The sequence below is a fragment of the Phragmites australis genome, chromosome 6, assembly GCF_958298935.1.
Source record: "Phragmites australis chromosome 6, lpPhrAust1.1, whole genome shotgun sequence".
Taxonomy (NCBI): Eukaryota; Viridiplantae; Streptophyta; class Magnoliopsida; order Poales; family Poaceae; genus Phragmites; species Phragmites australis.
Genome location: NC_084926.1, coordinates 35,606,456 through 35,625,861, shown reverse-complemented (window position 1 = coordinate 35,625,861; position 19,406 = coordinate 35,606,456). Strand labels below are relative to the sequence as shown.

At 40.7% G+C, this 19,406-nt stretch overlaps 1 protein-coding gene across 1 annotated transcript; it reads left to right on the top strand.

The window, feature by feature from the left end:
- The first annotated feature begins 14,060 nt into the window (after nt 1-14,060).
- Nucleotides 14,061-16,170, top strand: LOC133922314 (probable WRKY transcription factor 27). The gene is made up of 3 exons (XM_062367598.1): nt 14,061-14,803; nt 14,920-15,033; nt 15,145-16,170. The coding sequence occupies exons 1-3, from the start codon at nt 14,352-14,354 to the stop codon at nt 15,677-15,679; spliced, it is 1,101 nt and encodes a 366-aa protein (XP_062223582.1). The 5' UTR covers nt 14,061-14,351; the 3' UTR covers nt 15,680-16,170.
- Nucleotides 16,171-19,406: the final 3,236 nt, after the last annotated feature.

Sequence of the window (19,406 nt, the reverse complement as noted above, 5' to 3'; positions counted from 1 at the left end):
TGGTTGATAGTTGTAGATAGCACAACAGAGCAAAGTGGTGTTGCAAGTAATCACCGAGGCGGTTTGTAGCATCCATGGCGGATGTCTTCGACAAGGACCAGTGGTAGAGGTCGCCTATGGTTGTAAGGCACCAAGCGTATCATGACATTGACATCTTAGGGCCCCTTTTGTGCTTCCTGATTGACCTGCCGACGGTCTTCCCGGCTATCTCCTCGGATTATGAATATGAGATTGGAGTGTGTTGAGCTGTGGATATGTGACGAGCTTTACTTGGCTCAGCCAAAGTTGTATGCTCTCAATAAATCTAGGGTTCAATGATGACAACCCAATATGACATTGGTGATTAGCACTCAACGATGGTGATCTATTTAGGCACTGGTTATTCAACTGACTGAAAGCAAAGATGTGGCCATATCTAAGAGAACTGGACTGCCCGAAGCAGTGTTTCAAGCAGTAGAGACTCAAAGGAGATATAGCTAGAGAATTTACTAATCGTGCAACAATTCCATGCAAATTGAAGTCATGGATGGTCGAAGCTTGAGGCGATTGCGAAAGGACCTTGGCTTTTCCTCATGTTGCAGAACTCCAAGACGCCTCCAGGGACACGGAAGCTAGTGCGGCCAGCGATGCTCTATTTAATGACAGTAGGGATGGCAGTAGCATGGTGAAGGGTGACGGTGAGTGGGCGAGTGGGTGTGAGTCTTCTTCGGTGGTGTTGTCGGCCGTCCCACCACTGATTGGCCTGCCACCCCCCTCTTGCTGTCTCCACAACGCGTGCGTCGTGGAGTGCCTATGGGTACGATGGTGAGCCACACGAATAGACAAATGATGAGAAGGACCTTGGCCCTCCTAACCATCAGACATGGTGAATTCACCTCGGTGCACCGTGAGAGGCCACCAAGGAAATGCCCCAGCGTTGTCATCGTTGCAATGTTGGGGAGGGTTGAGAACCGCTCATGCTCGCTATTGCCTATCCACGCGCAAGATGGGGAGCAGAGTGGCGGGCATGTTGGGCTGCTATGGTCGCACCAAGACATAGGTGACCATGAGTCCCAGATCTATGACAGTGTGGAGCTCGGGACAATAATGACCTTGCTAGTGAAGAAGCCTCCGCAAAACAGCATTCTAGTGCTCAAGATGGTTGTGACGGCGAAGAGGAGATGAAGAGTTGCCAAATGGAATCCATGGAGGAAGAACCACCACAAGGGCTATAACCACAAAAATGACTTTATTGGAGGTTAAAATGACTACAACTACTAGATCTAGGAGGAGGATGGCTCCCGGCTCCTTCTCACAGGTGGCAAGGTCGTCGGAGGGGTAGAAGGAGGGGGTCGGATGGTGGCGGCAGCGGTTGGGGGAGCCAAATCAGCATATGTGGATTCCATCTTAAAATACATTGAGATATTAAACATTTATGATGTGCAGTTACGAGAGAGGCTTGTTTGGGTTCGCTCTTACCGGTACTGGGAGTTCTGCTCCTAAACAGTTGAGGGCTATTTGATCCAATTATCCAAACATATCAACAGGAGGCAGCAGGGTTTCAAAGCATACATACATACATGCCCGCTGACTATGCTAGTGATGTTTGGAGGCTGTGCTACTGTTACTGGTCTGAAGGGACAAAGGCTCTCAGATGATGAAGATGTGCGAATAGCACACATGAAGGAATTAAACTTATCGTGTTAGAACATCTGGGACTTGGGGACCTAAAAACCACAGTTTTTTATTTTTTATTTTGAGAGGCCTTTTGCACACAGTTAACACGCAGCATACAGGCGTACAGTGTAGAACCCCGGGGCCCGGGCAATGGTAATTAGCCAATTAGGGCCGTGCTACATTGCTTGAGCCGTAGCCCGTAGCCTAGAGAGATGTACATGTACTGCTGTGTGCAGGAAATGATTCCTCGAGAAAGTCAGCGAGAATACAAGACGGGCCAGGAAGGGAAGAGGAACCCAATCTCCGATGAGATCCCAGCCCAAGCTTCCTCATCGGATTCATGGGCTGCAGACCTCCACAAAATTAGGAGCTTTTTTATTTTTTACATTTCGATTTTTGAGAAAAAAATAGGTATTGGTTTGAAAAAATTGTAAAAGTAGACTGTCGTCGCCTATTGAAAGGGCGACGGGCAACTTTCACCCATCCAACAGGCAATAGGTTTAGGCGATAGGTTAATAACTCAAAAAATATGAAATACTCTCAAATTCAAAAGACTATTGAAATTATCATGAAAAAAATCTGAAAACATTTAATGGTGTACATGATACTATGATCCAGTTCTTAAAAAATTTAGACAAAAATATGATTTCTACAATGAGAAATTAAAAAAAGATAAATTTTAATGTATACGGTCTGGTCTGTCAGACTATGTACAATAAAATGTATCTTTTTTGTTTCTCATTATAAAGTAATTGTTTGAGTTAAAAAATTTAAGCTATATTATAGCATCATCTGCACCAAAATTTAATTTCAAAAAAAAATTATGACTATTTTGATATTGTTTTAAATTTTGAGAGCATTCAAATGTTGTATTTTTATTTTTTAACTTTTTTTAAACTTATCCCGTTTCAAAGGCGATAGGCAATAGCAGCCTATTTTGTAATTTTTCAAAAAGATATATATTTTTACAATTTTTTATTTTCGAAATATAAAAATAAAAATACAAAATACAAAATTAGGGATGAGTATAGATCAATCCATTGATCCACGCTAGTTCAATATATTCAACTGATTAGATAATATGAGCTAGAAAAATTATCTAGATAGTTATTTAAGTTAAATTAGAGTGGGTCAACGAATATACATGTCCATCCCTAGGCAAAATCCATTAGAGGTGGACATAGACGCAATAGTTGTTTAGATTATAAAATTCCGCTGATTAAGGATCTATTTGTTTTAGCGGATGATTGTGTAAAATAGTTCGTAGATTATAGATTGTAAAAAGTTAGATTATAAAAGTTATATGACATAATTTGCATAAGCTGTTGAAAGATAAATTGCTGGATTATTACAATCTAGGAGCTGAATTGTTAAAAACAGAATTGCACAATCTACCAGTTTATTTCAACTTATAGATTATAATCACAATCCACAATCTGTAAGCTGAAACAAATGGTGACTAAGAGTCAGTTTGTTTCAATTAGTGATTTAAAAAGTAGATTGTAAAAAGCTGAATTGATAAAAGCTTTTAGATTGTGGATTTAAAAAATTTTGAAAGACAATTCAGTAAAATAAACTCACAATATATGAAAAGCTAAGAAAAATTAGTTTCTTAAATTCTTATAATCTAACAAACGGATTATAAAAAGCTATAGAAAAACTGTCTATTTGTTTTAACTTGTAAAAATTAAAAACCACAATTTAAACCTAAAATAAACAGACTTTTAATCATCTTTAAAAAGTTCCTCAGATTAAAATGCGACAGAATGCGCATTGACAACGTTACGTCACAAATAACAAGCAAGTGTATTTGCGGAGCCATGTAAATGGAGTTACCCACCATTATTCAAATTCCCAATGTTGGCTTTTACACACACGTAAGTGCTTCTCTCTGGGTATGTATCCACTCTTCGTGAGGTTATAGAATTGTCATCGGTCATGTTGATCCTTAGAGTGTGCTAGGAGCGAGGTTTACAATATCGTTTGATCCTGAAAACCAGTTCCTGATGATAACCGAAAATTCGTGGCTATCGTGAAAATTACTCAAAATTAGGTGGGAATTCGTTTAAAATTCTTTTGATCAAATTTGAAAATCGAAGAAAAAATTGATCGAATCGACATTAAGTAACCGTAGAATTGCACCGATAACCGAGCGATTTACCAATTTATCAACTGGTTTTTCTGAATTTTTCACATTTCTCAGCAATCATTTGATTTTCCCGATTTATCAAGCAGTTTTCTCGAATTTCAGTGAAGTTCAACAAAAAACTAAAAAATAGCTCAATCTTATAAAATCAATAACTAATTCATCTGAAATTCAAATCAAGTGAAACAAATTTTTTTGGTTTTCTTGTATCATGATCTACATGATAAAAGTATTTATACTCATAAAAAGTTAAATATTTTTTGTGAGGAAATGTATTTGCTAAACCTAGTTAAATGCATAGTTAACTCTTTGCTAATCTAAAAATCATGAAACCAATTTTGTTAGTCTTCTTACATGATCCTATGTCTTTTAAAATTACATGAACTCATAAAATAGTTATTGTAATATGCAGGATTGTGTAAATATTTTGCAACTAGATTAATTCATAACTAACACATCACACCATAAAAATTAGTGAAACCACTTTTATTAGTTTAATTATACTATGCTTTATGTAGGAAAAATAATTATAGACATGATAAAGTTAATTATAGTGATGTTTCTTAACCTATTCACTTTATGCTTGTGACCTTTGTAAAAATCATGGAGAAATTAATAAACCTCTAAATGATGTGAACCAATTTTAAAGATCATCTTAAGATACATTCTACGCAAGAAAAATATGTGGTTGCATATTAAGTTTTTTCTTAACATCAGTTAATAAATGAGCTGCATACAACTTATTTTTTTTCAAACTTCCTCCCTGTAAAATAGGATGCAAACGGCATTATTTTTGAAAAAAATTCACTTAAGATCTTAGAATTGTCTCTAGTTTTTTAGGATTTATTTTTTTTTGAATTTTTTAAATTTATATTCAAAAACCGTTCGTATTATGAAATTGGTATGAACCGGTAAGCTCAGTAACTGCGATAATCACACGATAACCGTCACATTTTCAAACCTTAGCTAGGGGTGCAGTTGCCTTATTGGTGTGGCCTGGATGCAAAGTGGTGTGCTTACGTGTGAGTCTGCCACATAAATTAAGAAAACAGTAAAGAAACCGACATGAGATCTAACAATATACAAGTGGACATTATGGTCTAGCACTAGCTATTAGGTGTGCACGGTGCCAGAGATAGAACAGAGAATTTTTGTAGCACGTATATTATCTGTAGAAAAAAAACTATCATGTCATTACGCTTTCACTAGGATAATCACTCGTATTATAAAATCAGTACGAACCGGTAAGCTGGATAGCTACGAATCGCTCGATAACGTTGCATTTTCGATCTCTAGCCAAGAGTGCAGTTGCCTTATGGGTGTGGCCTGGATGCAAAGTGGTATGCTGATGTGTGCGTCTGCCACGTAAATTAAGAGAAAGGTAAAAAACCGACATGAGATCTAACCATGTACAAGTGGACATTATGGTCTAGCACTAGCTATTAGGTGCATGGTGGCAGAGATAGAACAGAGAATCTTCCTAAGCAGGTACATTCTCTGGAGGAAAAACTATCATGCCATTGCGCTTTCACCTGGTGCGATCGAGATGTTCTCTCTTTCTCCCAAATCCTTTTTCTCGATCTCGCTATGTGCAGTCCAGAATGGAAAGACCGATCAGGCGGTACAACTCCACAATAATTCGCACCAAGTGGAGTGTGCACACACATGCACGCATGCACTGTGCAGGGGCACTTCCGGTGGACGAGCAAGCGCGAGGCGTCTGGCCTCTGGATGGGGAGGCTGCTGCTGCTCCTGCTGGGGTTTGGTTGGCCGTGCATCCATCCGCTGCATCCTGATGGAAAAACGATGGGACATCGACGATTCAGACAGAAGCCGCATGATGGATCCAGGTGTAGTGGCTGCCTTTTTAGGGGGAAATTCACATGGGAGGTTGGTCGAGGCCTCCAGGGCCTTTTCGTTGCCTGATCCAGTGCATACTGAGTTTCAATCTTTTTTTATTCTTTACTTTTTTTTCTTGCAGTGATAATAATGTATTAGCTACGTGTACGGTGAACAATTTATTTCATTTTGAAATAAAGTTTCCATTGTCTGAAAAAAAGGACATTTGGATACCGTATCCATGACGGCACAGACACATGACGTAGTTGTACGCGCTTACCTGTGTGCAAAGTACAGGTCCTGTACTTCAAATTTATTAAAATACAGGACATTTGACACTTTTTTATTATTTTCTAATGGCACGGTGCATGCACTTTAATTACCTCGTACCATCTCCAATAGCTACCTTAAATTTTTCATCCTCAAAATACTATTACAGTATCCCCTATCACTATTACAGCATTCCTATTCCTAACACTGTAGAAATACTGTATCACTGGATAGAGGATCTGGTGGAGATGAATTTCTAGTGCTACAGTAAACCGTAAAGTACTGTAGCACTGGAATTTACAGATTTGAGGACTCCGTTGGAGATGACCTTAGTCGTCTAAGCTTTAGGACAACCCTAAGCTAGATGCTAATTTTAACCATTAGAAATTAATTACTCTGTCGTTGATTTCTAATGTCCTGGATGCATGAGTTAGCTGAATTTCTAATTAAATTCATTAGAAATTAATTTCTAATGTATTTTTATCGGTATTGGAGCTCAACTAGAGATTCGATGAAGGAGGAGGTGATTATTCGCTAATTTCTCTTATAATTTCTCGACCTTAAATAAAAACAGTAAACCTCTCGACCTTAAAACATTTCTGTAGCACACAAGCTCTAACTATTAGAATATATTTCTCAAAATTTATACAGGTCCTACCATTTATAATTTTTCATATCTCATAGAAAAGAGATGCTAAAGGTCTGTTTGTTTGAGCTTCTGCTTTTGAATTTTTTTTGAAAAGCTGTGCTTTTGGTTTGTCTGAAAAGCTGCTTTTGGAAATAGGCTGCTAGGTTCTATAACAAATTTTTAGCTTCTCAGCACATAGCTTCTCAGAAAAACATATCTCAGCGAGCTTCTCAACTTTAGTTTATTTTTCTCAGAAGCATGCTTCTGACTTCTCTAGAAGCTACTTCTTCAGAATCCCGTTTATTCTGACTTCTGGCTTCTGACTTCTGCCAGTAGCAGAAGCAGAAAAAACACAGACCTAAATTAAGATGCACTCCGTGCTAATGGTTAGAGTTAATACCTAGCTTTAATTATTAGAGCCGCCGAAGGATCCAAGGGATCATCACGCTGTTGTTTACGTACGTACGGACGGATCGGACAACACCATTTTCTTATATATGCAACGTCAACTATGCCCTTTTGCACGGATTCATCCGAACATATTGACATACTAAGGTGTTTCAGTAGTATTTTCTGAAGTATTATTAATTGGATGTTCATCTACGGATGCATGAAACCACTGGAAGGATGAGAATATTCCGATTACTTAAACTATTACGTACCTACAATAATTTCGTTATCGTTGAATCCATGATCGATCGAGTTTTCAAATGTAAGTAGGCATAAAATATAAAATAAGTTAACGGGCCGCAGATCCGTACGTGCAGTAACAGGTATATACCATGCACACCGGCCGGTTACAGGTGATATGTTCTATCTCGATGGTAATGAATATAAAAAGACAAAACATCATGCGACAAATGTGTAAAAGAAACGAAACAGAAATACGTAGCCATAATAAACTAATAATATACCGATAGCCTCCCGGCAACGGCTTATCTTAATTTCGTAAATTTTAAAGATCCAGTTTTTGAATTATTTCCACCATTGGTTGTGCTACTGCTCTGATCATTACCTTGGAGGCCTTGCATCTCGCAACAGTAGCAATTCAATGCGGAGCAGCAGCATATCTAACATTGGTTTATACGGGAAGAGAGAACATGTCTGATGCACAAAGCAATATCGTTCTATTTGTATTCATTTAGTGTACTGATTAGCAGTGACGGATTCAGAATTGTAGATAAGGGTGATTCAATTGAATATAATTTAACATACCGATCGTGTTACGGTATCAGAGCTACAGTAAAATTTAAGAACTGATGCAAATTTTAGTATGGTCATGACCCACCATAGCACTGCTAGATACGCTACTATTACTAGGACTAATTTCTATTTCTTGCGGTAGCTGATGTGGTACACTAGTATACTGTCTGGACGCAATGACTATTATTCTTGCGCCACGTACTGGGGGATTCGATCGTAAGCACTTACGTCTGACAACTTGGTCCACTTGCATTATCTTTAATTAGAACAATAGCTCCACCGGTGTTTATGGAAATTTGATCCCCGATTCTTTCTTTTTCTATGTAGTAGCACGTGTAAGAGCCCTTGTTACGACAATTCAATTGAAACCCAATATAACAGCAGGAAGCTGGGAAAAATGTTGCCATAGTCCAACCTTACAGTGACATCGTGGTTCAAGTTCTACTATTTATCTGTCGGATGAGTTTATTGTGAAGGTTTCAAGATTTGATCACACGATATCTTGGTTGCTGAATCACAAGGACGAATGTTGAACTAAATACACTACTCGTGGCGAAGTAATTTAGGATATATTTGTTTGGGATTCTGTTTCTGGTTTCTTTGAAAAGCTGTGTTTCTGACTTTTCTGAAAAGCTGCTTTTCGATTTTAGCTATTTGATTTTACAATAATTTTTTTAATTTCTCATCACACTATTTTTTTAGAAAAACTATTCTCAGCTAGCTTCTCAGTTTCTAATTTATTTTCTCAGAAACAGGTTTCTGACTTCTCAGAAACTACTTTTTAGCAAACCAGTTTATTTAAATTTCTAACTTATGTATTTCTAATATAAGTAGAAACCAGAAACAGACTAAATTAGATTCGTTTGCTTTCGAGCTTTGAACCAGCTCTTGTACTGCCTGGGCAGATTATTCTGTCGCGAGTAATTCAATTCAACTGGGCACTTTGTCCTCTATTGCTTCCTCAAAAAGAAAATGTAGCAGTACAAAAGCAGGTCAGGACAGAAAGAATTCTAAAGAGAAAACATATCAGCGTTTCATTTAAACTGACAAAAAAAATGCTATAGGAATCGGATGGTAAGCTCTTTCAGCTGCTCATTCCATCACAAAGTAAAGAACTGCACCCCTTATCTTGATGGCTTCCTCTTATAGGTTTAGCACTTTTCTTTGAAAGAAACGATTCATTTTTGTTTAGATGTGCAAGAATTAATTCATGGCTTTAATCTACTCACAAGTAAGGGGGAAAAAAAGCTTCTCTCGCTTGTTAGTAACAATTATGCTCATAAAGTGGGTATTTATGTATGTTTTGTGATTACAAGGTGACATAAGTACGCATATCCAAATGTGCACTTATATGGATCACACATCTATAAATAATAACACTAAGCACTCACATATGTGTAAAATTTGGACACCATGATTTGAACTTTGTTAGATTAGTCAAACCCTCGTATCTTTACTACCACACTGAATGACGGTTCCGAACCTCAATCCATGAGTCTTTAGAATAGCCAATGGACAACCTTGTTGAATTGCTTGAGCACACAATTCGACGTACATCTAGGGACACCCATGTGGCTTAGGTAAGGTCATACCCAAGGGATTCTCTTCGCGGGCGAGATTCCTGTTGTGAAGGGATTTTTGTTTCCTTCAGCGTTCCAATAATTTCCCTTCACGGTTCCCTTTACGACAGGATTCTCAGGGTCAATCCTTTCAGGACGGGATTCTCTCTCCTTTTCCTTCGTGATTCTCCTCGAAGGGAAGCTGTTGGAGATGAGAGAAAATAAAGGAAATGGAAACGGGGAAGGGAATCAGGAAGGGAACGAAATGAAGGGAATATGGTTGGGGATGGTCTAAGATACTATATAAATTTGTAGTCTCTTTTTCCTTTTTGTTCTTTGTTCTTTTGTTCTTTTTTTTCCCCTCTCTCTCTTTTGCAAATAACTCCACCTGCATTTCATCAGCCTGCATATGCACCTTATGTTTTCTTTCCCTACAACATAATGCGATGAACAGCAAGTGCAACATTGTTCATATAGGATCAACAACCGTGAACATTTTTTCGATAATAGAAGCTTTATTGACCCTTAACGTTATATCAAGTGATACAAATTAAGACTACACTCTTAGTCTCTGTATAACTAAGATGAGCATAGCTAAGAAAACCATAAACATTTTAGGTAGATGATTTTTATAGAAAAGAAGGAGCAATTTGTGTAGCTCTTTTTCCCATAGTAAAAAGGCACATGCATCAGAGGATATTCTTTGTCCTTCTTTGAAGTGAAAAGAAAATGTATGAGTAGACCAAAAACAAAGGCAAAATCTATGCATATATTTTGAAGAATGTCGATGAATAGACCCTGCATATTCGGCACATTTCCACTGAAAGATACATGATGTCAGGGTAAATTGCCTTCCATGTAAAATTCCTCCATATATTCTTTTAATCCCCCCTTATATTCTTGATGTAACGGTGTACTGTTATTGCATTTGGTGGGCAGGGATCCACTTTGCTAAATTAGTTAATAGCTGACACTACAAAGGTGTACAAAACCAACAAAATCCAATTTTGTGTCTTATCCGGCTCAAATCTAGGTATCTAATTTGTGTTTAGTACAAATATCCCTATTCTAGCAGCAATTTACAAGTGCAGTTAACTTTAGCCATTCATACTCTTATGCCTAGGACAAACATTGTTTGTTTGGAGACCACAAATGTAGTAGAAAAAAGACCTATGCTATATTTCACATGTCTGTTTTTTTCTTGTTTTTTCAGCAATGTCCTATCAATATCCGACGGTGGCATGCTCTTCTTCAAACTCCCACTCTCTCCCAGCCCTCCTCTCTCACCGCGTTGGTGTCTCACCCTCTACATGCTTGTCACTGCCTTTGTCCTCCTTCACCCGTCTTTGACGGTGCTCCCGTAGCCAGATTCGTCGATATTGCCCACTGCCACGCTAACTTGACTCTGCCTGGCTGTCTTCGCTCATCCCCACCTTGGCACCACCAATTCGATCATCTTCCGCTATCCACGGCTAGCGCTACCCTTGTCCCTACCCTCACCTCGTCGTTCTACCATGTGCTCGTCTTCTCCATCGGATTGGTCTGCCGTCCACCTACCTCCTTTTAAGCTTGACAATAGATAAATCTCTGACAGGAAGCTGCCATCGCCAATCTCAGAGTCCTAACCACGACGATCATCGCGCATTCATAATATTCACACGATCGCCTGATCGCACCTCATAAATTTCAGGCATCTGAAAATTAAAAAGTGTGTAAAAAAGTCTACTTAGTTCCCACAAAATCAAAAAAAAAATCTCGCGTTGCAAACATAATTTATACGCAAAAAAATTATGTCTTCTTGAGCCGGCGGATATTATTGGCCGAACATCTTCCAACCTGGAAAAAGAGGACGAGCGGAGTCGCCGCACCGCGGGCGCGGGCCCGCGGGTCCTCACGAGCCGCGGCGTCAGGCTTACGCCATTGCCACCCGACATGCCGGTCCTACCTGTCAGCGGGAGGGCGCTACTCGCCGACGCGTGTGGAAACGGTGGTCCTCCCGCGCGCACGCGACGGCCTCCAAGTGGGCGCGCGCCGCGGAAGCAGACGCGGAGCGGGTCAAAGGGTGCGACTTTTTCCACGCCGCTCCCTCAGCTCGAGGTCGTTGCCCGCTCACCTGCTCCCAGGTCATCCTCCTCTCACTGCCCTCCGGGCCCCACGGTACGGAGCCCACGTGTCTCTGCTAAAATGTCAAAGTCCCATCCCAAAGTACGGAGGCCGTTCACTGCTGCTGCCGGGTTTGTTTCTTCTCCTGATCACTTCAAGCGTGCGGGGGCAATCGGCTGCGATGGTCTTGTGAGAACTGGAGATGCGATTTGACTTGGGAATTAATGTTCATACGGATTAGGAAGGATGCAAATATGCAATGCGCTTTGACTTGCACCAAAAAAAGAAAATTGTGTCAAGTCCATGTCGCTGTTCATTTTTTCAAACCGCGATATGTCATCCGCTCTTTTTTTTTACATTATCATAGTCCTAATAAATCACCACCATGCCATTATAGATTTTATCTTTCAGAAGACCGATTCTAGTTATAAATTTGGAATTATTGAGCACATGGCCGTTGGGTTTGAAAAAATGCTGCGCATGGATAATATCAAGCGTGCAATAGCTGGACTTTTTTTTTTGGGTATTTATAAAATAGTATAAATTCAACTATATGGCTATTGGAATTATTTCGACTGCATGTATGTTTGATGGTAGGAACACATGAGGTGTTTCAATTTACTCTATTACTCCCTCGTACCCAAAATAAAAGTTATTTTAAATTTGTGTTGGTTAAACTTTTTTATTTTGACCATGAATATATAAATGATTATGTAGAGTGGCAACATATGATTAGTGGTATTTGATCCATCGTGAAAAGTATTTTCTAATATACCATTCATTATATTTGAAATAGCATATTTTCTTAGAAATTGTTGGTCAAAGTGTCATCTTGAGACCTTGTGTCGATGTTTTAAATTTCTTATTCAGTTCTATTTTTGCAAATGTGTATTCTAGAGTTCATTTATACCGACAAACTTCACTACTACAAAAGTACATAGTATATAACATTTGAAAAGTTCTACAAAACAAGATTATAACCGCTAATAATCTTATATGCCGAGGTTGTCCGCATGACCAAACATGCAAGTTGTGTGGACAAGATAATGAAACACCCGTTCACCTATAAAAATACTGCACCTTCACCAACAATGTCTGAGCGAAATTGAAGGTTGGATTGGCATTATAGGATGTCAAACTTAAGTGACCATTCCACAATCAAGGAGCGGTGGCAAGGGCCAAACAAAATGGTACAAAGCATTTGAGAAGTGAGTTTTATGGTATATCAATTTATTTCTAATAGATTGTTTGGAAACAACATAATCGTAGAACTTTTCAAGATAAGACAATGTCATTGGCGCATGTCACTTTCAAAATCAAGGAAGACATTGAGTCTCAAAATCAAGGAAGACATTGAGTCATCGACCAACGAAGGATTTTTTATTTTTTATTTATATATGTGGTCTAATGAATAAGCCACAAGCAACCGAACAATCATACTTTCTTCCATGCATTTACCATGAATCTATGAAAAGATATTCACCACCATGTGGCTTCATAGTGAAGTTCCACCTAAGATAAAAAATTGTGAGCAACATGTTCACATTAGAAAGGATGTTTCATGTCACTAACCAAAGTCATACTTATCTATGCATTTATCATGATTGTGACAATAATTCATCACGAGAGGCCCTAACCTCAAAGTCTTAGCAATGGTCAAACCTACACGCACATATATCTCGTTCATCATCAACCATAAAAAAGATATTTTATACAATCTGGTGTCTCGTGAATAAGCTAAAACTGAAATAAACATTCATAATTTTACCAATAAACTGTGAAAAGATATGCTTACGTGTCTATACATATCCTATTCAAACATCAACCAACAGTGGAAGTTTCGATACAATCTAACCAAATTTATAAACCGTAGCCAAATATCACAGACACATACATTACATATCCTATTCAGCATCAAGTAACATTTAAGTTTTGATACAATCCGACCTAAGTAATAAAAAGTAGCAAGGTATGCACATCTTATTCAAGCGTTAACTAGCAACAAAAAAGATCGATATGACCCAGCCTAATTTATAATTGTGGCCAAATATGCAGCACATGCATACATATATCCTATTCAAGTATCAACAGACAAGGGATGATTTGCATCCTAACCTAAAAGCTGTAGCCAAATGTTGTAGATACTTACATGTGCATATCCTGTTAAAGCATAAAACAACAATGAAAGATTTTATAAAATCCAGCCTAATAGATCATAGCCAGTTTTTGTAGACACATATGCATATCCAATTCAAGCATCAACCAGCAACATAAGTATGATACAGTCCATCGTAACTTGTAAATTATTACCAAATACTGCAAATACATACGTATACATATTCAAACGTCAACTAACAATTGATATTTTAGTATAATCCGACCTAGTTTATAAATTGCAGACAAATATCGCAGCCAACGTGTACATATCCTATTCAAGCTGAAAGTTTTATTGTCAAAATATTGTAGATACAGAAGTACATGTATCTCATTTAAACCAATTATAAATGTGTATTTTAACCGAATATGAGAAATCTCAGCGAGAAGAGTGCCTAAGTTTTCCTAGTTTCCATTTATAGAAGTACCTTCTCTTTTCTCTCTCCTTTTAAATTCTCTCCCCTTTGACATCCTACAAGTCAAGTGGGCTGCCTGCACCTCTATAAAGCTCCAAGCCCCAAGAAAGAAAAAAAACCAGAAGAAAAAAACCCCACAGCATAGACGAGTAGCCCTCACCCTTTTTAGGACAGGATCCAATGCTTTTGCCCACCATTGCCCCCTCTCTCTCCTCTCACTCTCTCTCCTTTTACTCTTCCCCTGGTCTCCTCTCTCTTCCAAAACAATCAATAAACTAGCAGAAGTCAGCGCGTCCCCCTTATCTCCTCCCCTCTCCTCCAAAGCCAAGAACCCAGCCACTCCGCGTCGCGTCTCTTCTACAGTCCGGTTGCTGCCAATGGAGGAGGAGCACTGCTTCAACAACTGGGATCTGGACGCCGTCGTGCGCCTAGCCTGCCGCCGCCGCCTCTCCCCGCCACAGCAGGCCAACGACCCCTTCGCCTCGTTCCCGCCTCCTCCGCCGCCGCAGCAGGGGACGCCTGTTGCTCCGAAGACGGCGCCGGAGCCTGCCAAGGAGCGGGAGGCAGATGCTGGGTGGCGCTTTCCGGACCTCTGTGGCGGCGACGGGCAAGACGGCGACGAGCTCCTCAGGGCCTTGTTAGCCGCCCATCCTCCCCTGCTGCCTCCTCTGCCAACGCCGCCGACTCTGACTCCGCCTTCACCACCCCAGCAACAGCAGCGGCCGGTGGTGACACCGGCGGACGTGGCCATCCAGGCGCGCGCCGCTCCAGCGAGGGCGCAGCCGAGCGGGCGGCAGGTGCCGGGCGGCGTGCCAAGATCCAAGAGAAGGTAAGATTCACTGAGTGCTCTGCAAGGAAATGGCAGCGATTCTTCGTTTCTTGGGCTTCAAGCTCAGATTTTTACGAGTTGTTAACTCTGTTCCATTCGCCGCTGTGCAATTCCAGGAAGAACCAGGTGAAGAAGGTGGTGTGCCACGTTCCGGCAGACGGCTCGTCCTCCGACGTGTGGGCATGGCGCAAGTACGGTCAGAAGCCCATCAAGGGCTCCCCCTACCCAAGGTCAGCCAAGTCGCTTGCTCCTCCTTTAGCTTCTCATAGCAAGAGACCGGCAAGCGTCGCCGCCGGCGTCCGAACAAATCGATCTCACCAGCTGCTCTGTTTCTTGAACAGGGGATACTACCGGTGCAGCAGCTCCAAGGGGTGCGCGGCGCGGAAGCAGGTGGAGCGCAGCCGCACCGACCCCAACACCTTCATCCTCACCTACACCAACGAGCACAACCACGCGGCGCCCACCCACCGCAACTCGCTCGCCGGCACCACCCGCCACAAGTTCCCCTCCTCAGCGTCGCCGCAGCAGCCGCCGCCGTCCGTGGTGGTGGCCGGTCCCGGCGAGGCGCAGCACCAGCAGCATCCGAGCCCGAGCCCGACGTTCACGTCGACCGCAGGGCTCTCGCCCACGACGCCGCTGCGCTCGCCGTCCATGGAGGAGGACGAGGACGAGGAGGACGAACTGCTCGTGGAGGACATGGAGATGGCCGGCGAGGACGAGCTCCTGTTCCTCAACGGAGACGCCGGCGACGCCGCTGCACAACTGGAGCCGATGTCCTCTCTCTTCGAAGCCGTCGACGAGCCCTTCCTGAGCTCCCCGTGGACCATGGCCACCGCCGGCGAGCCGGCCGCAGGAGCAGCCGGCGCCGGGAGTTGACTAAGACCATGACGTGCCGTTCTTGTAGATGAAATCAAGGGAAAGGAAGAGAGGAGAAGAGAGCATCGGATCCACCATTCTAATCGACCACTAGCAGCATCATAATACTAGTACTAGTTTTAGCATCGGCAGTCCAGTCCAGTACAGAGCTTGATCCATCGTCAATCCTCTAGCAGTTCTTCACTGATCACAACATCTTTGCATTTTTTTTCCTGCTCTTTTTTTAGGCATGGTTGGGACTTTGCATCTCTTTTCCTTAGGTGTCTGCTTTTTTTTTTTTTGCATTTGTAAATAGAAAGTAGTTGATGATGAACCAACAAAAAGGAGAGAAAATAAAGGGAGAAAAGAAAAAAAGAGGATGGTGTGCTTGTGTGGCTCTTCTTGTTTCTTCCTTTCTCTGCTCAACAACTTTGCTTCATGCATGTAGCTTCTCCTGTGCTGTGTAAGCTTGAAGAGAACCCTTTAATGACAATTTTTACCTTTTCTTCTCAGGATTGAGATCTCTAATTCTCTATCTATCTTGCCTTTTTTATTGTTCTTTGCCATTTTGTTGATGGATTTGTTTGTGTGGTGTGTGTGAACTGTGCCCAGTGCTTTGGCTGCTGGCTGCAGTGGAGGAGGGAGAATTATTTAACTATTTGCTATTTTTTTATAGTGTGCTAATTCAACTATTCACTGATATTTGGAGTTATCTAAGTCACTGAATATAGATCAAAGTGATAAATTTGTTATTACTCATCCTGTAAAAGTGACAAAAAAAAGTTAAGTGCCCTGAGGATGGGAAAAGGTCAAGGTGTTTTAGTACTATTTTTTCTTGGTTTTGTTTCTATCTCCTCTGACTTTTTTTGTGGGGAAGACAGAGGGGTGCTGCGTTCCTATGGATTCCATGAGAGTTTTGGAGAGAGGCCCAGGAAAAGTTGGGGAAAGCTAAAAAAAGAGGGGAAGCTGGGGAGATATTGTTAGGACCACCCACAGGCCACATGAATAAACCAACTGCCTACAGTGTCGTAAGTGGGGCTGGAATCTAATGATTGAAAATGCCCAATGAATGAAGTGCCTTATAATGTGTTTAAAATTGATTCATCTAAATCTTACAGCATTTATCTTTTTTACCTTTACTAATCTTTCTTAATGAAGTGTTTAATCATTGGTCTGGTTTGATTTTATCATTCATTTGCTTGATTTAATTTTGCGAGGTGAATTCCTACTTTTTATTGCTTTGGCATTATATATGTTCCCATGGACTAGATATGCACATGACGAGTCATTGAAAAAGATATATATGGACTATAAATTGCATCCTAAAATCAGATAATAATATAGCCTAGATGATATCAGCAAAAATTGTATACACCATTAACATAGTATTTTTAATCTGGTAATATTCCTGCATTTCATTAGATTTTTGCTTTAACTAAACATATAACTTATTACATTTTTAATCTACTGGTTTTGAGCCTAAGATTCACACAAGATTGTCACATGGTTAAACAAATGCATGTTGGCATGGGTGGAGCTCAATTATTATTTTTTATTAACATAATAATGAAACTTAGAAGGAACTCAATTACCCTCTTTCTTGCAGAGAAAAGGCATGTCAAATTGGGCAATAGCACAACTTTATATAACATTAGTATGAAGAAAGGTACTTACAAAAAGACAAGCATATTTCTTAAAAAAGAAACTTGCAACTCTATAAAAGACACATGTCGAGTGTACAAACGAGTAGACTAAAATATATTTGTTCCAAGAACCAATCTGCCGTAGGATGAGTTAGTTTAAGCATCAAACCATAAATGTTTAACAAATCCAAAAATGCATCAGGTGCCGAGTAGGTACTGCGGTGAAGCGAGAAGAGTCACCTTAAACAAAATCAACGCGCAGACTAATTCAAAATTCCTAGTGAGCCGACATCTGCTCGCATGGAGAACGGTTGCCGGTATTTGCAGGTGTGTTTAGATCTTGTCGATTTCGCCCGTGTACACGTAAGCATTTGCCCGTACAGAGACGTTTTGTTTTGGAGCGGTGGCTGCCTCGTGCCCTCGAACAAGTGCTATCTAAATTAGCCGTGCTTACTGAATCGGTCAGATGCACCGTACTGTAAGCATGGTTTGAAATAAATTGGGTTGAGTTGTCATGACATAAAGCTACGGGTTGTGTCTGTGTCAGTATAGGTACGGTCCAGTCCAGACGGACACGACCACGACTTGATTCGATTAGATTTGATTTTACCTATTTTCTATAATTCTTTGATTTTATAGTTATTTTTTAAAAAAATTATATTTTCAAAGTATTGCTGAACTGATATGTGCATCGTGCTCGAGTTAATTCGACACGAAACGGTGTATGACAGACTATACCGTGAATTAAGAGCATGTCACACAAACTAGCATAGTACAGACCATTACAATAAATAAACCTATCAGACCGTACCATAGCAGGCCGTGCCTTGTTGTGCCCCTATCAGACCGGTCCGAGAGACCCATTTGGACACTCATACCCCGAACCTCCAAAGGTCAACACGGTTTGGGTTTGGGCGAGGCCATGCGGTGCCGACGCCGGGCGGACGAGCGTGCCGGTGCCTGGAGCCGGCCGGGCTCCACTGGACCATCCATCTTTGTCTCCTCCTGCCCCGTGCTGGGCGTAGCTAGCAGGTGGCAAGGCAAGCCCGGGCAGCTGCCCCGGGTGCGCCGGAGTTAGCAGGTAGGTCCTGATGGCGACCCTTGTTGATGCAACGAAGCTAACCAAGGTCGAAAGCGCTCTATATTTTGATCACAAGACTGAAAAAAGTTAACCTAGGTGCTCTTGGGTTGGGAAACGACAAGCGCACCATAGACAAATTCATTTGCCGCAACACATTTCACTTGCCATCGTTTACTGAGGATTGGGAATTTGAGAGCATCCATGTCAAGGTGATGCGGCCGTGCGGCGCGGTGAACAATGTGCAGTGCATCATTAAGGCACCACGTATGACTCAACAATCATAGTTTTTCGTTCAAATATGATTCCTAATGTTAATACAAAGTAGGCAAACTTGACTCCTAATCGGTACTCATATGAATCTTTTTTATTTTATTTCCTATTTGTTCGATCATGATAGTTAAAGTATGATAGCTTGAACCTATGTTTAATGATTATTTAGGTTCGATGTTTAGTTATGCCGTGTCTAATATTTTAACAATAAAGTTTGCTCCGGGTCACTCGAATTCCTGACAACTCCTGGCTGTGCAGTGCGTGACAATCGAGACGCGACACGACGACAGAGATATAGATAGAGACTACCAACACTCGCTTCAGTGATCACCCACTAACAAACTGATTAATCACCACGTGGTTAACCATGAGCGCTGGTTAAAACCGTGCGTTGATTGGGAGGTTATAGTGGAGTTAGGCCACTCATAATATTTCAACTTGATTTGTTTTTTAACATTAAGTATAGTATCTGGTTCGTGAAACCGGATAAGATAGATGGAATCTATTCTGTTTTTATAGTTTGGATGGAGAGCAGTGTGATGGAATAGTTCGAAATTAATAAATATTTTTTTAAAATTTGGGATGGAGTTGTTCAAAAAGAAATGGTGGAACGCAGCCATTCCACTTTGAACGTGATACTGACGGCGAACCCGAGTTATTAAAATAGACTCATTCTATTCCATCCACTAAATAAGTATATATATATGAATGAAATCATCTCATTCTCAAATATATAAATAAATTCATCTCATCC

Excerpts from the sequence above, each read along its gene's own strand:
- LOC133922314 (XM_062367598.1), top strand. The coding sequence starts at position 14,352 with ATGGAGGAGGAGCACTGCTTCAACAACTGGGATCTGGACGCCGTCGTG. Across the intron at positions 14,804-14,919 it reads GTGCCAAGATCCAAGAGAAG|GAAGAACCAGGTGAAGAAGG; the intron begins GTAAGATTCACT and ends GTGCAATTCCAG. Across the intron at positions 15,034-15,144 it reads AAGGGCTCCCCCTACCCAAG|GGGATACTACCGGTGCAGCA; the intron begins GTCAGCCAAGTC and ends TTTCTTGAACAG.